Source organism: Megascapheus bottae, chromosome 3 (genome assembly GCF_031878675.1).
Source record: "Megascapheus bottae isolate mThoBot1 chromosome 3, mThoBot2.hap1, whole genome shotgun sequence".
NCBI lineage: Eukaryota > Metazoa > Chordata > Mammalia > Rodentia > Geomyidae > Megascapheus > Megascapheus bottae.
In genome coordinates this window covers 26,245,129-26,260,246 of record NC_143511.1, presented here as the reverse complement: position 1 = coordinate 26,260,246, position 15,118 = coordinate 26,245,129, and the positions used below count along the sequence as shown (strand labels likewise).

General features: G+C 43.5%; 1 protein-coding gene across 4 annotated transcripts; it reads right to left on the bottom strand.

Moving 5' to 3' along the window:
- Window positions 1-7,428: 7,428 nt before the first annotated feature.
- Window positions 7,429-14,598, bottom strand: Dmrt2 (doublesex and mab-3 related transcription factor 2). 4 transcript variants are annotated; one of them, XM_090329071.1, is made up of 4 exons: window positions 14,484-14,598; window positions 13,187-13,772; window positions 11,326-11,428; window positions 7,429-8,732 (listed from the first exon to the last, which is right to left on the bottom strand). In XM_090329071.1, the coding sequence occupies exons 1-4, from the start codon at window positions 14,546-14,548 to the stop codon at window positions 7,675-7,677; spliced, it is 1,812 nt and encodes a 603-aa protein (XP_090185197.1). In that variant the 5' UTR covers window positions 14,549-14,598; the 3' UTR covers window positions 7,429-7,674. The 4 variants fall into 4 exon arrangements, with proteins under 4 accessions (XP_090185197.1, XP_090185196.1, XP_090185198.1 ...); XM_090329073.1 differs by lacking the exon at window positions 14,484-14,598 and adding an exon at window positions 9,385-9,465 and having other exon boundaries at window positions 8,675-8,732; window positions 13,187-14,164; XM_090329070.1 differs by lacking the exon at window positions 14,484-14,598 and having other exon boundaries at window positions 13,187-14,159.
- Window positions 14,599-15,118: the final 520 nt, after the last annotated feature.

Below are 15,118 nucleotides of genomic sequence, written 5' to 3'. Positions count from 1 at the left end.
TTGAGGTACACAGGCATCCCACTTCCTTCAATTTCTCTCTTGCAACCTTGAGGCCAGAGAAGGTGCTAGAAGAGGCATGAGAGAGAAAAAAATCAAAATCAAGAAGTACTCCTGTTGGTTGTTTAGGTCCTCTTTGACTAGCTACTGCCCACCTGCTTCTCAGTGGCCACATCCTCTGCATTCAAAAGAGGCTGGGAGATGGGTGACTGGTAACCCAGTCACTAGTTGAAATAAACCAGGACTCTGTTAATAACAAATGGTTTCTGGAACTCTCACAAGGTGAAGTCCCCTGGCTACTAAGGGAACAAGAAGAAGCAAGGTTGCTGGGGCCTCCCTGGGGTCCGATCCCCTTTTAACACCCATTTCTACTCTTTGAGAGTTCTGATAAGGTTCCTTGTTCCTTCTTGACACTATTCTTGCTGCTTACAAGAACCTAAGCAACATGTAGGCACAGTTTAAGCACATGTAAGGTTCTCAGTAACATCCATTAAATAGAACTGAACTGCATAAACAGCTCTATTGCTTACTTACGTGCTTTCAGCCTGCAAGAGCCTTTAGACATTACCTCAAAAAAAATGTGCTGGGTAGGTAGGGGAAATGCAATTGTTTTCCACAGGGAATTTGTAAATATGTCATGCAGTCATCGTTTATCACAAGTGTTCATTCTGCATGTGTTCTAGTCTATGGGCCACACTGGGTCTTCCGTTGCTTTCATATGAAATTGTTGTCCTTGGTTGATTTTCTTTTTTCATCAGCCTTGAGTTTATTAACCAAAAAAAACTGAGAAACTGAGGCAAAAGCTTGTGCCTATGTCCCCACAGGAAAGTCTAGTCTTCACTCCAGTCAGCACATCTGAAACAATCATGCCAGTCCCCCTGGACCCAAGATTGTATCTTCAATAATGACTTACTCACACTCTGGTTACAGTCACCTAGTGTAAGTGAATATAGCCTTGAAGTTTAAAAAACTGTCTATTCTTAGAAAAATCGTATTAAGTGAAGTAAGCCAGACTCAAAGGAACTTAGGCTCAATGGTTTCCCTCATTCGTCATAATCAGTAGAAACCTTGGGCTCTACTAGCAGAGATCTGCAATAGAGCAAAACCTTGATACATAAGGCCATATAGTATGAAGCTAATTGAAAGGACCTCCAGGATATTGAAACAAAAGCCATATAACGAATGATTGTTGTCCTTAATGTACTATGTTGTCTCTCATCTCCTTTGCTGTCCCTTGGTTATCTCATATTGTTATAGTATCTCACTTTGTTATCTGATATATTGAATTTATTTGTATTTGGTTATTTGAAATTTGATAGGGAAGGGGGGAAAACCAAGACAGGTGCGGGGTGTGGGGGGAGGGTAATGGGTACCAAGACATGTGAAAGGGTATCAATGTATGTGAATTAATGCACCTTCTATCTGGCAAATATCATGTAACCCTTTTACTAATTACAATAAAAAAACTGTCTATTAAATTAAATGATGAAAGGAAAGACATAGCATGTCAACCTACTTCCAGATCTATCAACACTCTTAAATGTATTTAGAACTACCGTGTTAGTAAAGAAAAATCTAAACAGGACAACATACGCATAGTCATTATATTAATGATTAGTAGTGTCATTAAATTATGTGTATATACATATATATATGTATATATATATATATATATGAGAGCCAGGCTCATACTTATAATCCTAGCTACTCAGGAGGCTGAAATCCAAGAACTGGAAGTTCAAAGCCAATCTAGACAGCACGATTCTCTATCTCCAGTTAACCAGAAAGAAAAGCTGAATGGAATGCATGACTCCAGTCATGCCATTAGCTAAAAAGCTAAGCAAGAGTTTGCGGCCCTATATTTAACCCCAGTATCAGGATAAGTAAATAAATAAGAGCCATAGGCATAAGTTTATATCATGAAGGTCCAGCTATCTCAAGAACTATCAGCCCTACAAATTAAACCCTTGTTAGGAAAGCAAATCTAGGTAGTAAACTTAGAATAGAAGTGAAATTAATCCAAGATTAATGAAATAAGGTGAGATGGAATAATTCTCCCAGCTGAAAGCTCAGCTTTCATATATTAAGTGACACGCATGCCCTTATGAATCCACGAGGAATTGTGAATTCTCATTATTTCTTCATCTTGACCTTCAGCCATTTATTTGCCCTCTGTCTCTTCTGAGACTCCACTTAAGGAACTTTGGAACATTTCTTAATACAAGTTACACAGCTTTTCATTACACAATCGGAGCTTAGCTTTCAAGTAACACACTCAAACTCACATTTAAAGATACACAACTTTGGAGGGAAAAAGTGGGGGTACACAATTTATACTGATAGCTGTGTGGAATGGGAATGTCTCATTTACTGAGGGAGAGGAGGAGTATGGGAAGGATGTGGACCTGAAAAAAAAATCAGTTCCTACAGGCAACAAGCAGGTAAGGGTTGGATAAAGAAAAGGGGAGACACAGACATAGACCCAGGAAGACAGGCAAAAGCAAAGACATAGAAATAGAGATACAGATGTATATACAATGTATATGTGGATCTAGGTAGCTGTAGATATAAAAACACACAATGATCCAAATAAGTTGAAAATAGCATTTCAAGGAGCTATTTGCCCACTGCTGGCATATGAGTATGCTTTAAATGTTTCCCCCAAAGGTTTATGTACCCAGTGTGTTGGCAATGACATGGTAGAAATTTCAAGAAGTGAAGCCTAATGGAGGTTGGGTATCTCATTGGGAATCACCAAACAGTGTGGATTTTAGGGCTCACAGTTTGTTCATCACAAGAGTAAGTTGTTATACAATGATTAAGTCCAGTTCTGGAACTTTCCTGTCATGACTTCCCTCTCCCTTTCACATGCTTCCACCATGGTATGCTCTCTGCCATTCTGAGTAGCCAAAGGCTACATTCCAGCTGAATCAATAGGGCTATCCAATCTTAAGCTTTTAGCCTATAAAGCTGTAAACTTAATAAACCTCTCTTCCGGATACATGACACAACTTCAGATATTTTGTTATAGGAAGAGAAATCAGAATAATACACATACTTATTTTTTGCAACATGATTAGCCACAATAGCCAAAACTAGAAAATAAATATCTATCAATAGGTGAGTTGATAAACAAAATGTGTTATGCCCACATGCGTGTGTACATTTATACATCAAGTATGCTGTATGCGTTTCATTGATCCTTTAAAAGACAGGAAATTCCTACCACTGATGGCTCGCACATATAATCTTAGCTACTCAGGCAGCCTAGATCTAAGGATTGTGGTTCAAAGCTATCCAGGGCAGGCAAGTCTGTGAGACTCTTCTCTCCATTTAACTACCAGAAAATCATAAATGGAGCTGTGGTTCAGAGTGGTAGAGCATAAACCTTGAGTGAAAGATTTCAGGGGCAGCACTCAAGCCCTGAGTTCAAGCCCAACAATTGAAAAAGAAAAAAAAAGCAAATTCTACATGTGGAGCCATATTTCCACAGTCTCAGATATGAGGGAGACTATAGATAGTAAGAGCGTCTAAATCTGAGGCTCACTCTAGTCTAAAATGTGAGACTCTAACCAGAAAATAATTAAAGCAAAAACAAACTGGCAGATGACTCAAATGGTACAGAGCCTACCTAGCAAGCATAGACTTGAAGTTCAAACTCTAGTACCACCAAAAAAAGTAAACAACTAACCAAAAAGGAAGTTCTGACACATTACAACATAAATGAATCAGAAGGACATTGTGAGACTAAAGTCAGTCCATCACAGGGCAACCAAAACATTATCACACTTACATTAGGTACTTAAGAGTAATGGCACTCATACAGGTAGAAGGCAAAATGGCACCAGCAGCTGGGAGAAGAGGCAGTTACTGCTGATGATGCCAGAGTTTCTGTTTACAAGATGCAGAGAGCTCTGGATACGGGGTCATCGGCATAGCATTATGAATGTTTTGAGTAATAACCAAGTGTACATTTTAAAATGGCTAGGATGGCTAATGTTTAGGTTGTCAATATTTCTCTATGCCAAGAAGTAACATGTATGTACACAGTATCACACATATAACACACATGAGAACTGCACTTGGAAAATAAATAGAGGGGAATAGCAGACAGACAGACAGGAAGGCACAATACTTATGTACCATACATTATTGCCTAAGACTTTTCCTACTACAGACACCAAAGGATTAACAGAAAGGGAACTTTTTTAATATTCATGTATATTAAATTATTCATGCTAATAGTTATTTCATTGGAACTCAAATTCCACAGCAGATCATGTGCATTCAAATAACAGAAATGAAAAAGTAACTAAAATGTGAACATTTGCTACTCAGAATGAGGTCCGAAGACCAGATGCATGAGCAATCATTTGATAGATATTTCGAAATTTAGGCCCACCCAATCCTCCTGGAATCCACAATCTACATTTTAGCAAGATTCCAGGAGAGTCGGAGAGGTACTGAGGTTAACTTTTGAAAACTGCAAATAGAGAAAAAAAATAATACGTCTTGAAAAACAAGTCATGAACAACACATGATCATATTGTGAGTTAAACAAAGGAATACATGTATGTTTTGCCCCTTTAGGCCCTCAAAAATGATTTATTCCAGACACTAGTGGCCATGGCTTATAATCCTAGCTACTCGGAGGCTGAGATCTGAGGAACCTGGTTCAAAGTCAGCCAGGACAGAAAAGTCTGTGAGACTCTTATCTTCAGTTAAGCAGTGAAAAGCCAGAAATGGAGGTCTGGTTCAAGTAGTAGAGTACCAGCTTTGGGTGAAAAGCCAAAGGAAAAACTCAAGGCCCTGAGTTTAAGTCCCAGTATCAGCACGCATAGACACACACACACACAGATTACATACAATCCATCAACACAGAAAAGACTTAAATGGAATCAGGAGTTTAATATAATATGACAATGACAGTATTCTTTAAAGTCTATATGACCTTTCATGGAAAAAAAAGGATGATTTTTTTTTAATCCAAGAGCCAAACACAAAGGTCTTACTAAATGGCAGCAGGGGATTTGCCAGGTTGAAAGTTCCAAGAACTCACCACTCCAGCAGAATTATTATATATATACTATGTATCCATTTGCCAGGAAAACTACTCATCCTCATAAACATTCAAAAACAATAAATCTCACTCGTAATGTGAGAAAAACAGCTAATACCCACAACCAACTGGATCCCTTTGGCAGAATTAATATAACCTAGAGGACAGAAAAAAATCCAGGTGTATTCATTGAATACAAAAGGAAAATGATAATAAATGTAAGTATCCAAAAATACACAAAACAAACTTGTCACTGGTGGTTCATTCCTACCATCATAGTTACTCAGGAGGCTGAGATGTATGGATCTCAGTTCAAAGCCAGCTCAGTCAAGAAAGTCTCTGAGACTTTTATTTCTAATTAACCACCAAAAAAAAGCCAGAAGTAGAGGTATTGTTCAAATGGTAGAGTAACAGCAAAAAAAAACATTTTTTTTAAATTATAGACCAAGAAAGAGAGAAAGTCCAAGTATTAAGAAGACTTTCTCTCAGGAAAAATTTTTGTGGTTTTATTGCAATGTGCTTCCCCCACTTCTGTGAAGAATGCCCAATAGGAAAATAAAAATTAGTGAGATAAAGCAGAGATGACTGGGAGGGAAACATGAAGTTAGATTCTCTAACACCAGGGCATTCTTGGCTGGAAAACCCTTTTTCCACACACTGATAATCTTCCAGAGTTACTCCAATCTCTGTCTGCTTTCATTTTCTTTCCTCTGGCAAACTTCCATTCGCTCTGGATTCTGCAACAGTATAAAAATAAGTAAATTTGACTCAATAAAACCCAGGGTTATTTTACAAGTACAAACTGAAAATCAACCTTACTTTTGGCTTGTTGTTTTTGAAATTGATGCTAATTTTAAGTAACAACTCCGAGAATCCCTGGAGTTTTACATGAGCTCATCAGTAGCAAAAGAAAAAAAAATATTTTAAAGTAATCTTTGTTTTCAAGAGCAAGAAAGAAAATCTAAATTGTTGAGTTACTTGGCACAATTGGCATGCCTCGTTAGCTCTGCCACATCTCACCCATGGTGAAACTAAAGGTGTTTTGTTTCTCTTATCAACATCTTAGATTTAAGGTTCACAGGTGAGAGCTTTTTGGCAGCCTTGGGGTTTGAACTCAGGACCTTGTGCTTATTAAGCGATTTGAGCCATGACTCCAGTCCTAAATATCTTTTTCCTTGTTTGGGGAGAGGGTTGGAGAGGTTTTGCTTGCTAAAGAGGTTCTTCAGTTGGTTTTTGTTTTATTGGGGGTGGGGGATGGAGCATGAGTTGAGACAAAGTTTCACATATATAGCTCAGGCGGGCCTTGAACCCACTATATATTAGCAATCTGACCTCAAAGCCCCAGCCCTCTTGCCTTTGACTCCCAAGTTCAGGATTCCAGGGAAGATCTTAAAGAGATGAATTTAATACTCTTAGAAAAGTATTGCTCTAATTTTGTCAAACATAGATAACAACGGTTGACATTTTGTTGTGCAAAGTTAGAGTTAGCAACTTAAAAACAGGGGAAGAGAGATGGACAAACTATAAAACTCAAGAAACCACCCTCATGCTGCGATAAACATCTGTCAGCCTCTGCAACTGTCAGCGAAGCCATTTGAATAGTAATTTTGTTTAATCTCAGAAGAAGACTACACTGAAAGCCTTTGACACTAGTACAAACGTGAGAGACACAATTAAACTGATGTTTAGGGAGACGTGAGGGCACTTGTATCTAAATGCCTGCTGTCACTAGCCCTTCTGAAACAGTGGACACACTCAAGAGCTAAGAGAGGGGCCTGACACCAATGTGGCCTGCACTGAAGGCACCCCTGCCCCATGGTTCCTCCAACCTACAATCATCACAAGCTAAAAGGAAACTGAAACATTCAAAGGGATGTTCTTTCCCAGTTAGAGGCTGGAGGCCTTCCTTAGATTGCCACAACTGAGAAAAGAAATTGGAAATCCAAGAGTTAAAAGAAATCTGCTCCAGCCACATACATCATCATATAAGTAAGATATTACACTTGATTTCCCTTCAAATTAATTCCACTTTGTCCAACCATATGAAATTAGGATTCTATAAACATGCAACCAGCCTTAACATTATTTTTGCTTCCTCTGTCTAGGTTCTTCAGATGCAAAACTAGATCTAAAAGTACAACTCGTGGTGGAATGCTGGCCAGCGGTTTTGATTTGTACCACTACAAAATCAAGTTCATCTAAAACTAAAGCACTTTGGGAATACTCTTGTGACCACCAGGGACCAGTTGGATCACTTGAAAACATAGAGAATCACAGAAAAATAAGGAACACATTTTAAGGACACTATTTCATCTAGACAGAGACAGCCATTTGCCTCCACAAATAATGGGTCTTAAAAAGATAATGTCAATTTTATTACTTTCTGAAATGTAAAGCAGAGAACTTTGCCCATTCAGCAAGTTCCAAGTTTAAATATATTCATGTGATATGAAAAGGCACATGCATGTGAATATATACAATTTGTAGGAATCATCATTTACTTTAGCAATTTCTTTATACAAACATTTATTTAAAAAAAGAAAGAAAGAAAAGAAAAAGTACATGGCAAGAATGCTCTGAGACTACAGAAAAATCCACCTGTCCACTGGAACAGCCTTTCACTGAGAGACGTGAGTGATGACAGATGAAGGCCTCTTGAGAATAGACTCCACAGAAAAGGACAGGGGTTCATTCACGGAGAGTTTTGTTCCAACTTGTTTGGCTACGAAAAGGTCTTTCGCACACCTATCTATTGTAAATGTGTACCTCTGGTTTTCCTGGACCAGACACTCCCTGCGTTTCTTTGGGGTCTCTTCAAAGGCCTCTTTGACAAATGGTGCTTTCAACTCGGGACCTGATTTGTCACTTCGTGTTTGCTGGAATCGTGAATGGAATGGATTAGCTTTAAGTGGCATAGGGTGCCTGGTGTTTTCTTTGCTGAGCTTGTCTAAGACGTGCCCTTGGGCTGCCAGGGAATCCATGTCAATAATGGGAGAGAAATTCCGCCGGGGTGGGGAGAAAGCAGACCTCTCTGGGATGGCCTGGTGACTCTGAAGGTCACCTCTGGACGTCTGGATCTCGGGAGTAGGAGGCAGCACCAGGGAGCCTTCCAGTTTGGGAGGCAGCATGTCATGTTCTGCATTGAGCCCATCCTGGACTCGAGGTCCTTTCAACTCCCAGCTGGCTCCGGGCTTCAGGGCTTGAACTGATGTGGTGGCGTTTAGCAAGCATTGCTGATACAGGAGGGCGTCGCTAATGGGACCACACTTGGGCCAAACAAAAAATCTTGAAGACATGGGATATTGTCTGTAAGTCGTGGCCACACTGACATTGGAAGAAATCAGTTCCATATTCCCAGATCCTGAATACTGCATGGTGAGATCAAGGCAGGTGGGCATCAAATTGCAGAAGTCCTTGCTAGGCGGCTCTCCTGGAGAAGGGTTATAAGCACTTTTGTAGGAGTTGTACTCAGGTCCTGGCACCATGCGATTGGGCAGGAACAAAGCAGCAGTTTGGGAAGTTTCCAACATCTCCCTTTCTTTATATTCTCTCTCCAGCATAATGTTCTCCAATTCCTTGTCAGCAAAGGCCCTTCTTTTCCTCATCCTGTCACTAACTGGAGGAGGTAGAGGCATGGTCCCTCCCAGGTAAGTCTCCGATGTTATGGGCCGATAACCTAAAACATGTAAACATGTGCAGAGCAAGGAGATTAGCATGTAGGGAGGAAAATCTGCAAAAAACAAAAAACCCAGAAGGCAAAAGGAAACAGCAACACTCTAGCACAATTGTATACAATTCTAGATTCCTAAAATTTTTAAATAGAAAGTGAAAGTGTAGGCTCAATTTAGAATTGTTTCCTCTGGGGAAAAGATTTCTGTCTTGTAATTTTTTGTTCCCAGTTTGTGGTTTTGGGAAGTTATATAGGTTTATTTGCTTGCTTCAGTGTACTTTATTGGCTGAGACTTTAATATTCTTCCCAGATTTCTACATATTAAGAGACAAAGATGCCCTCAACCAATGCTTTCTTTCTTTTTCATTTCCTTTCCTTTGTTCATCATTTTTAAAAAACATCTAGCCAGTGACTCATGCCTGTAATCCTAGCTAATCAGGAGGCTATGATCTGAAGATCTCTGTTGAAAACCAACCCAAGCAGGAAAAGTCCATGAGACTGTTAATTTCAATTAATCAGCAAAAAGACAGAATTAGAGGTGTTGCTCAAGTGGTAGAGAGCTAGCATTGAGAATTAAAAGCTAAAGAACCGTGCCCAGGCACTGAGTGCAAGCCCTAGTACTGGCACAAAAAAAAGAAAAAGAAAAAAAAATCTATACCTAGAGCTGAAGTCACTTTTATTTTCTAAAGATGCCTCATTATGTACATATTGTTACAGTTGTAGAATAATCCAAGGAGAACTAGGAGAAAAAGAAAAAAGAAAGTTAAAGGAGATTAGTGAGGAGAATAAGAACAAAAAAGACCTATGGAAACAGAGAAGCATAGAAAATTGAAAAGTGCTGTTAACTAGTCAAACATACTTTGCAATGGACAATTTAGCCAGGCCTTCCCCTTAACGACCAGTACAAATAAAGAAAAGCAAGACAAATTGGGGGGAGGGGATGGTTATTCCCAGTTATATTCAAAATAACAGGTTTGAAGCATTTTTCCCAAGCTCCATTATGTTGGCCAGATACCAACATGGCTGAACACAGTATCATTAGAATGAAGATTAAGTCATCACACATTTCATAGAGACAAAATCAAAAATAGAGATTAGTGTAATGTAAACAGAATTCCTTGTGGCATGAAATACTTGGAGTGTGTCATCATTTCCAAATACTGGCCACTACCAAATTTGTTTGAAGGGTCAGTTGTGATGTTTGTGCTTATGTAGTGATCAACCCACTGTGTTCCTTTGCAAATAAAGTTTGAAAATAAATGTTTCCAGTCCCTTTGCTAAGCGTTCGGTAGGAAGTTATTTACTTGACTCTACTGTTCCATTTTGTCCTCTGGCTTCTCAAATTGCTTGGCAAAATTTCAATTTATCAATGTGGTTCCTATGGTTATACATCTGTTTACCCAGTATGTAACCCAATTCATTTTTACTTCATGAGAATCTTCTCTGAGGTCAGAAGTACACAGCACAGAGTGAGACACAGACTTTAAAACCTGTCCGAGTTAATTAAATTCAGAAGCGACACGAGGAAAAGAAAGACTGAGCGAAAGAAATAAAACTGTTATCTATTCACTTTAAGAAATTACTTTCCATCTGAACTTTCTGATGTGTCAAATTTATCTTAGGTAAACCTGAAGACGGTTTAAAGAAACCAAAAGGAAGCCATGAGAGATATCCCAGCTATCTTTTACTTGGCAGATTAATTAATAAACACCTATCCAAATTGTTCTTTAGAATATCAGCAATACATTAAAGAAAAGGAACAGAATGTGAAAACACGGAGGGAATTAGATTTCACACTGTTCCAGTTCAACCTCTACTTTGCTTGTTGGATTCAAATCCTGTTTTTGAGATTCTAACCTTGACTCTCCAAGATGACAAAATAAAGTGTAGCATAGTAGATATTATCTGGAATGCCAGGGAGGGAAGTGAAGAGTAGAAAAGCATGGAATCTGAAGTTGGATCCCAGACTAGCCATGCTTATTCATCACCAGTAGCTGACTTTGCTTCACATACTCTGTCCCTATAGCTCCTTATAGACAAGGAAAGGGGAGACTGGTATGTGAGCATTTTCCTTCCAAAACATCTGCTCCTGGATCACTTGGCAGTATATATCTGTATATACTGGGATCACTTTCACATAGAGTCGAATTTAACTTGTTAGCTCTCAATACAGCAAAATTATCAGGGTTAAAAGTGATGATGACAGCAAGTACAGGTAATACACCTTCCTAGACCTTAATTTCCTTCCTAGAGCAATATTTTCTTATAAAAACAGCCTTCCAGCAGATGTCTTCTTCATATGGTAATAGTTAAATAAAAATATTTTAGCCAATTGTTAGTGGCTCGTGCCCATAATCCTAGCTACTAAAGAAGTTGAGATCTGAGGATCAAGATTCAAAGGCAGACCAGTACAAAAAAAATAAATAAATAAATGAAAATAAATGAACCACCCAAAGGCCAGACAGGGAGCTGCAGCTCAAGTGGTAAAGCGCTAAACTTGAGAAAAGAAAAAAGAAAAAAAAATGATGTCATGTGTCTGAATAAGAAGAGTCACTCAACTTAGTTCAAGAGGCTAAAAAGTAACAGAGTATTGTTTTACCTTCTAAAATGCTTTTAGCCAGCAGGCTAGGTGCCCTGACTTGCCTCTGGTACACAGCTTTGCGCTCGAAATTATTCTGTTTCCCAGAAAGTCCCTTCTTGTCCTGTAAACACAATAAACATCATCAGTGCCTGAAAGAAAGTGTAAGGGAAATAGAAGGGATGTTAATAAATATTCTAAAACATGCACCAACCTAAATGTATTTATTTTGCTCTCCTCTGTGGAGGAAAAGAAAACAAGTTATATACATACTCTTTCGTGGCCGCTGGGGTAACCAATTTGAAACTCTCTCTGGAGCTTCTAACTACTATGCAGTCACTGGAGAAACCCATCAGGGGAAAACATAGCCCAAAGTGACACTGGAGGAAGATGAAGTGAATGGCTAAGGGGCCTGGGCTGAAGAGAGTGGCCTGGGCTGCTGGTTGCATCCTGGCTGTCCACTGGGGTGAAAGTGCACAGGTCCTCAAACTGCAGTCATGCAAAAGGGCTGGCTTATCCTCAGATAATGCCGATAACACGGGGTCTTCCTACACTGAACTTGCTCCTTTCCTCACCACTCCCTGCCTGTGTCACCACCAAACTCTCACTCCCCCTCCCCAGGTCAGTGGGATTCTGGAATCTTCTCTATTCTAATGCAACCCGGGAGGGGGGGGGTGGTGAGGTAGCTTGGCGAGAAGAACAAGTAGTGACATAAGTTCAGTGAGGAACCAGGATCTCCGAGGGTCAGGGGGGCTGCTCACTCTCTTGGGACCTCTCTGGCTTTCACATATATGTTGACCTAGTTGATATCTGTCAAGAGCCAAATGAAAAGCTCTCCCAGAGCTGGGACTGTGGCTCAGTGGCCGAACACTAGCCTAGCTGTGTGATGAGACATGGCAATTTGTTTGTTTGTTTGTTTGTTTCATCTTCTCTGCATCTGGGAAGAGGTTCTGGGCAGCTTCCCTTGTTTGCCCCAACATCTTCTGTTTCAAATAAAATAATAAAAACAAGCCCAAGCCCCTCTCCTGAGGAAGATGTTTGCTCGCCTCACATCAGAGCCTCATGCTGCCAGCTGACCCCTGCACAGATAATTTGGCAGATTGTGTCCACATCCACCAGGGGCTACACACTCCTCACTTGTAAAATGTCTCATCTGTAAAATGTGTGCGGCCCAATTTATCCTGTCTCTAAAGGACACTGCGAAGCACTGAGAACACAGGTTGCCAAGACTCCCTTCCAGGACAAGGCTTGGCTCTGTGGCAACCTCTCTCATCCTGTCCCTGCTCCATCACCAAACCTACCTGAAATTAATTAACAGCTGGGCAGCCATTACTCAAACATATAATCCTAGCTACTCAGAAAGCTGAGATCTGAGGATGGGGGTTCAAAACCAATCATGAACAATTAATCAACTCCCCCTCAAAAAAATTTAAAAAAAAAAGATGTGGAGGTATGATTCAACTGGTAGGGAGCCAGCCAGGAGGAAAATAAAAAGGCTAAGGGACCGCACCCAGGCCCTGCGTTCACGCCCCCAAACTGGCACAAAATAACAATAGTCATAATAATTGTCAATCCCACTAAACTAGCAACCTCTTCACCGTGTCCCAAATGAACCTCATCACATTACCAAAGCCTCTCTCGCTCTGCTTTTTCAATAGAAATTAATTGCCGGCCAAGTTTCCCCTCAAGGATGCCCACGGCTTTGCCCATCTCCGGATGAGAGGTCTAGTGAGGGAACACCACCGCGATCACCCCCTTTTAGAGGAACAAGAGGATAGGTCATTGCCCGGTCCCCTCCTGACTCACAGAGTGGCCGGCGACGCGTGCCGGCGACGCGCGCACCCAGGGCCTTCCCCCCCCGCCCCCCCGACGGGACACGCACCTCGGTGGCCTGCTGCCTCCGGAGCGCCACCTGGGCGGCCATGACGCGCTGGCGCTCCACCACCAGCAGGCAGTTGGCACACTGGCAGTCCCGCCAGCGGCAGAAGCGCTTGTGGCCCTTGAGACAGGACACCACGCCGTGGTTGCGGCAGCGCGCGCACTTGGGTGTGCGGCTCAGCTTGCGCGGCTCCGAGCTGCCGCCGGCATTGGTCCCGCGCTCCGCGGGCCCCGCCGCAGCCGAGGGCAGCGACGCCGGCGCGGGTGGTGGCCTGGGCGGTAGTTCTCCGGGTTGCTCCGGCCCGCCGGGCCCCCGCGGCGATGGCGAGGCGCCCACCTCCTCGCTGTCACCCTCCTCCTCCGGGTCTTGATCCTCCACTGGATCCTCCGGATCGTCCTCTTCTTCGTCCTCGCCATCCCCGAGAACCGCCTGAGGGCTGGGAGCTGGTGGCGTTGGTGGCGGCGGCGGCCCACAGCCGTCCTCCTCCAGCTCCAGGCTCTCCACGTCGATCTCCCAGTCCCCGGCTCCAGGACCGGCTTGCCGAGCGGCCATGACGAGCGATGCCTCGCCGGTATCCGTGGCCCACGCTCTGGGGAGACACAAAGCGGCCCCGAAGACCCGCCCGACGCCGTCAGGGACCAGCCCTGAGCCAGGGGCCCCGGACTTCCAGTAGGCCATTCTTCTTCCTGCGCCATGCCGGTTCCCTCCCATCCAGGCCAGCACGCATGGCTTTCCAGCGATCCAACCGGGGTGTTAGTTTATTAATTCCGAATTCTCTGTAGGCACCTGACCCTTCAACGTGGCCCCCCCGGCGCTTCAAGAAACTCATGAACCTCATATACCCAAGTATGCCTCTGCCTCGATCTCCCTAAACCTCAGACCTTGCCGTACTCAACGACCATGACCGTGACAAGCGTTTAAAAATATACATATACCGATAGAACTATTCTTTTATTATTATTATTATTATCATTGCAAATAACTCTGTTTCCCAAATGCCTCTCATTCCCCTACACCATCACCAGCACCCCAAAAATATTCCTATAATCTCCCTCACCCCCAAATAGTCAACTGAAAACCAATAGTCGCTACAGCCCGATGCGCACGCACCTGCACTTTTACCCCCACACACACACCCCGCCCCGCCCAGGGCTGAGCCCCGTTGGCTTACACAGAACTCGGGGCTCCTGGGTTTCCATTAAAGCAAGACCTGCCCGGAAAACGGAACCGACGTGGAGAAGGCGACTCCAGCCCTTTGCCCTCCCGGCCACCCCGGTGGCGAGGCAATCCCCGAACTCACCGAAACTCCGAGGCCCAGTCTACCCGCTGACCTCCAGCTTTAGAATCTGGCTGCGAAACTGACATGGAGGGGTCGCCACCCCCCGTGCCAGGAAACCTGCGAGCGAGGGTGACGGGGGGGGGGGGGGGAGGGCGGCGGGAGAGACCCCTGGCCGCCTTGAGTGGGCGTGGTGGTCGGGAGGAGGAGGGGGATCAAGTCCTCTCCCGGCGCATCCCCAACTCAGAGTTCTGCTCCGTCTTCCAGCCTGGGGCTCTGCCCTTCGCTGAGGCCGGCCTTTTGACTTCTCTGGATCCCAGGAGGGGCTGGCAGGGTCGGGCGGCGCACAGCCGGTCCCCGGCCACGGCCTCTGCGCACCGCCTCTCCCCGCCGGCGCGCACGCAGCGGGCGTGGTGTGCGGCGCACTCACCGCGGGCTCCGGCCTCCGCTCCCCTTTCTAGTATCATCCACTCGCCTCCCCACGCTCCACCCGGCTCCGCGCCCTCTGATTGGTCCGTTGTCAGGCGGTGTGCGCGCTGATTGGTCGACGCAACCAATGAGGGGCGTCGTCCTCCTCCTCCTTCTCCGGGAGGAGGCCGCTTTCCTCCCAGCCCGACTCCTCCAGAGTCAGCCGGCCCGGCCTTCGCTGCAGCCGGGTC

Bases quoted from the DNA above. Each gene is read 5' to 3' on its own strand.
- Dmrt2 (XM_090329070.1), bottom strand. From the start codon at position 13,894: ATGGGAGGGAACCGGCATGGCGCAGGAAGAAGAATGGCCTACTGGAAG. The intron at 11,429-13,186 runs GTGCGTGTCCCG...TTGTGTTTACAG, and splicing joins GGAGGCAGCAGGCCACCGAG to GACAAGAAGGGACTTTCTGG. The intron at 8,733-11,325 runs GTAAAACAATAC...TACATGTTTTAG, and splicing joins GGCTAAAAGCATTTTAGAAG to GTTATCGGCCCATAACATCG.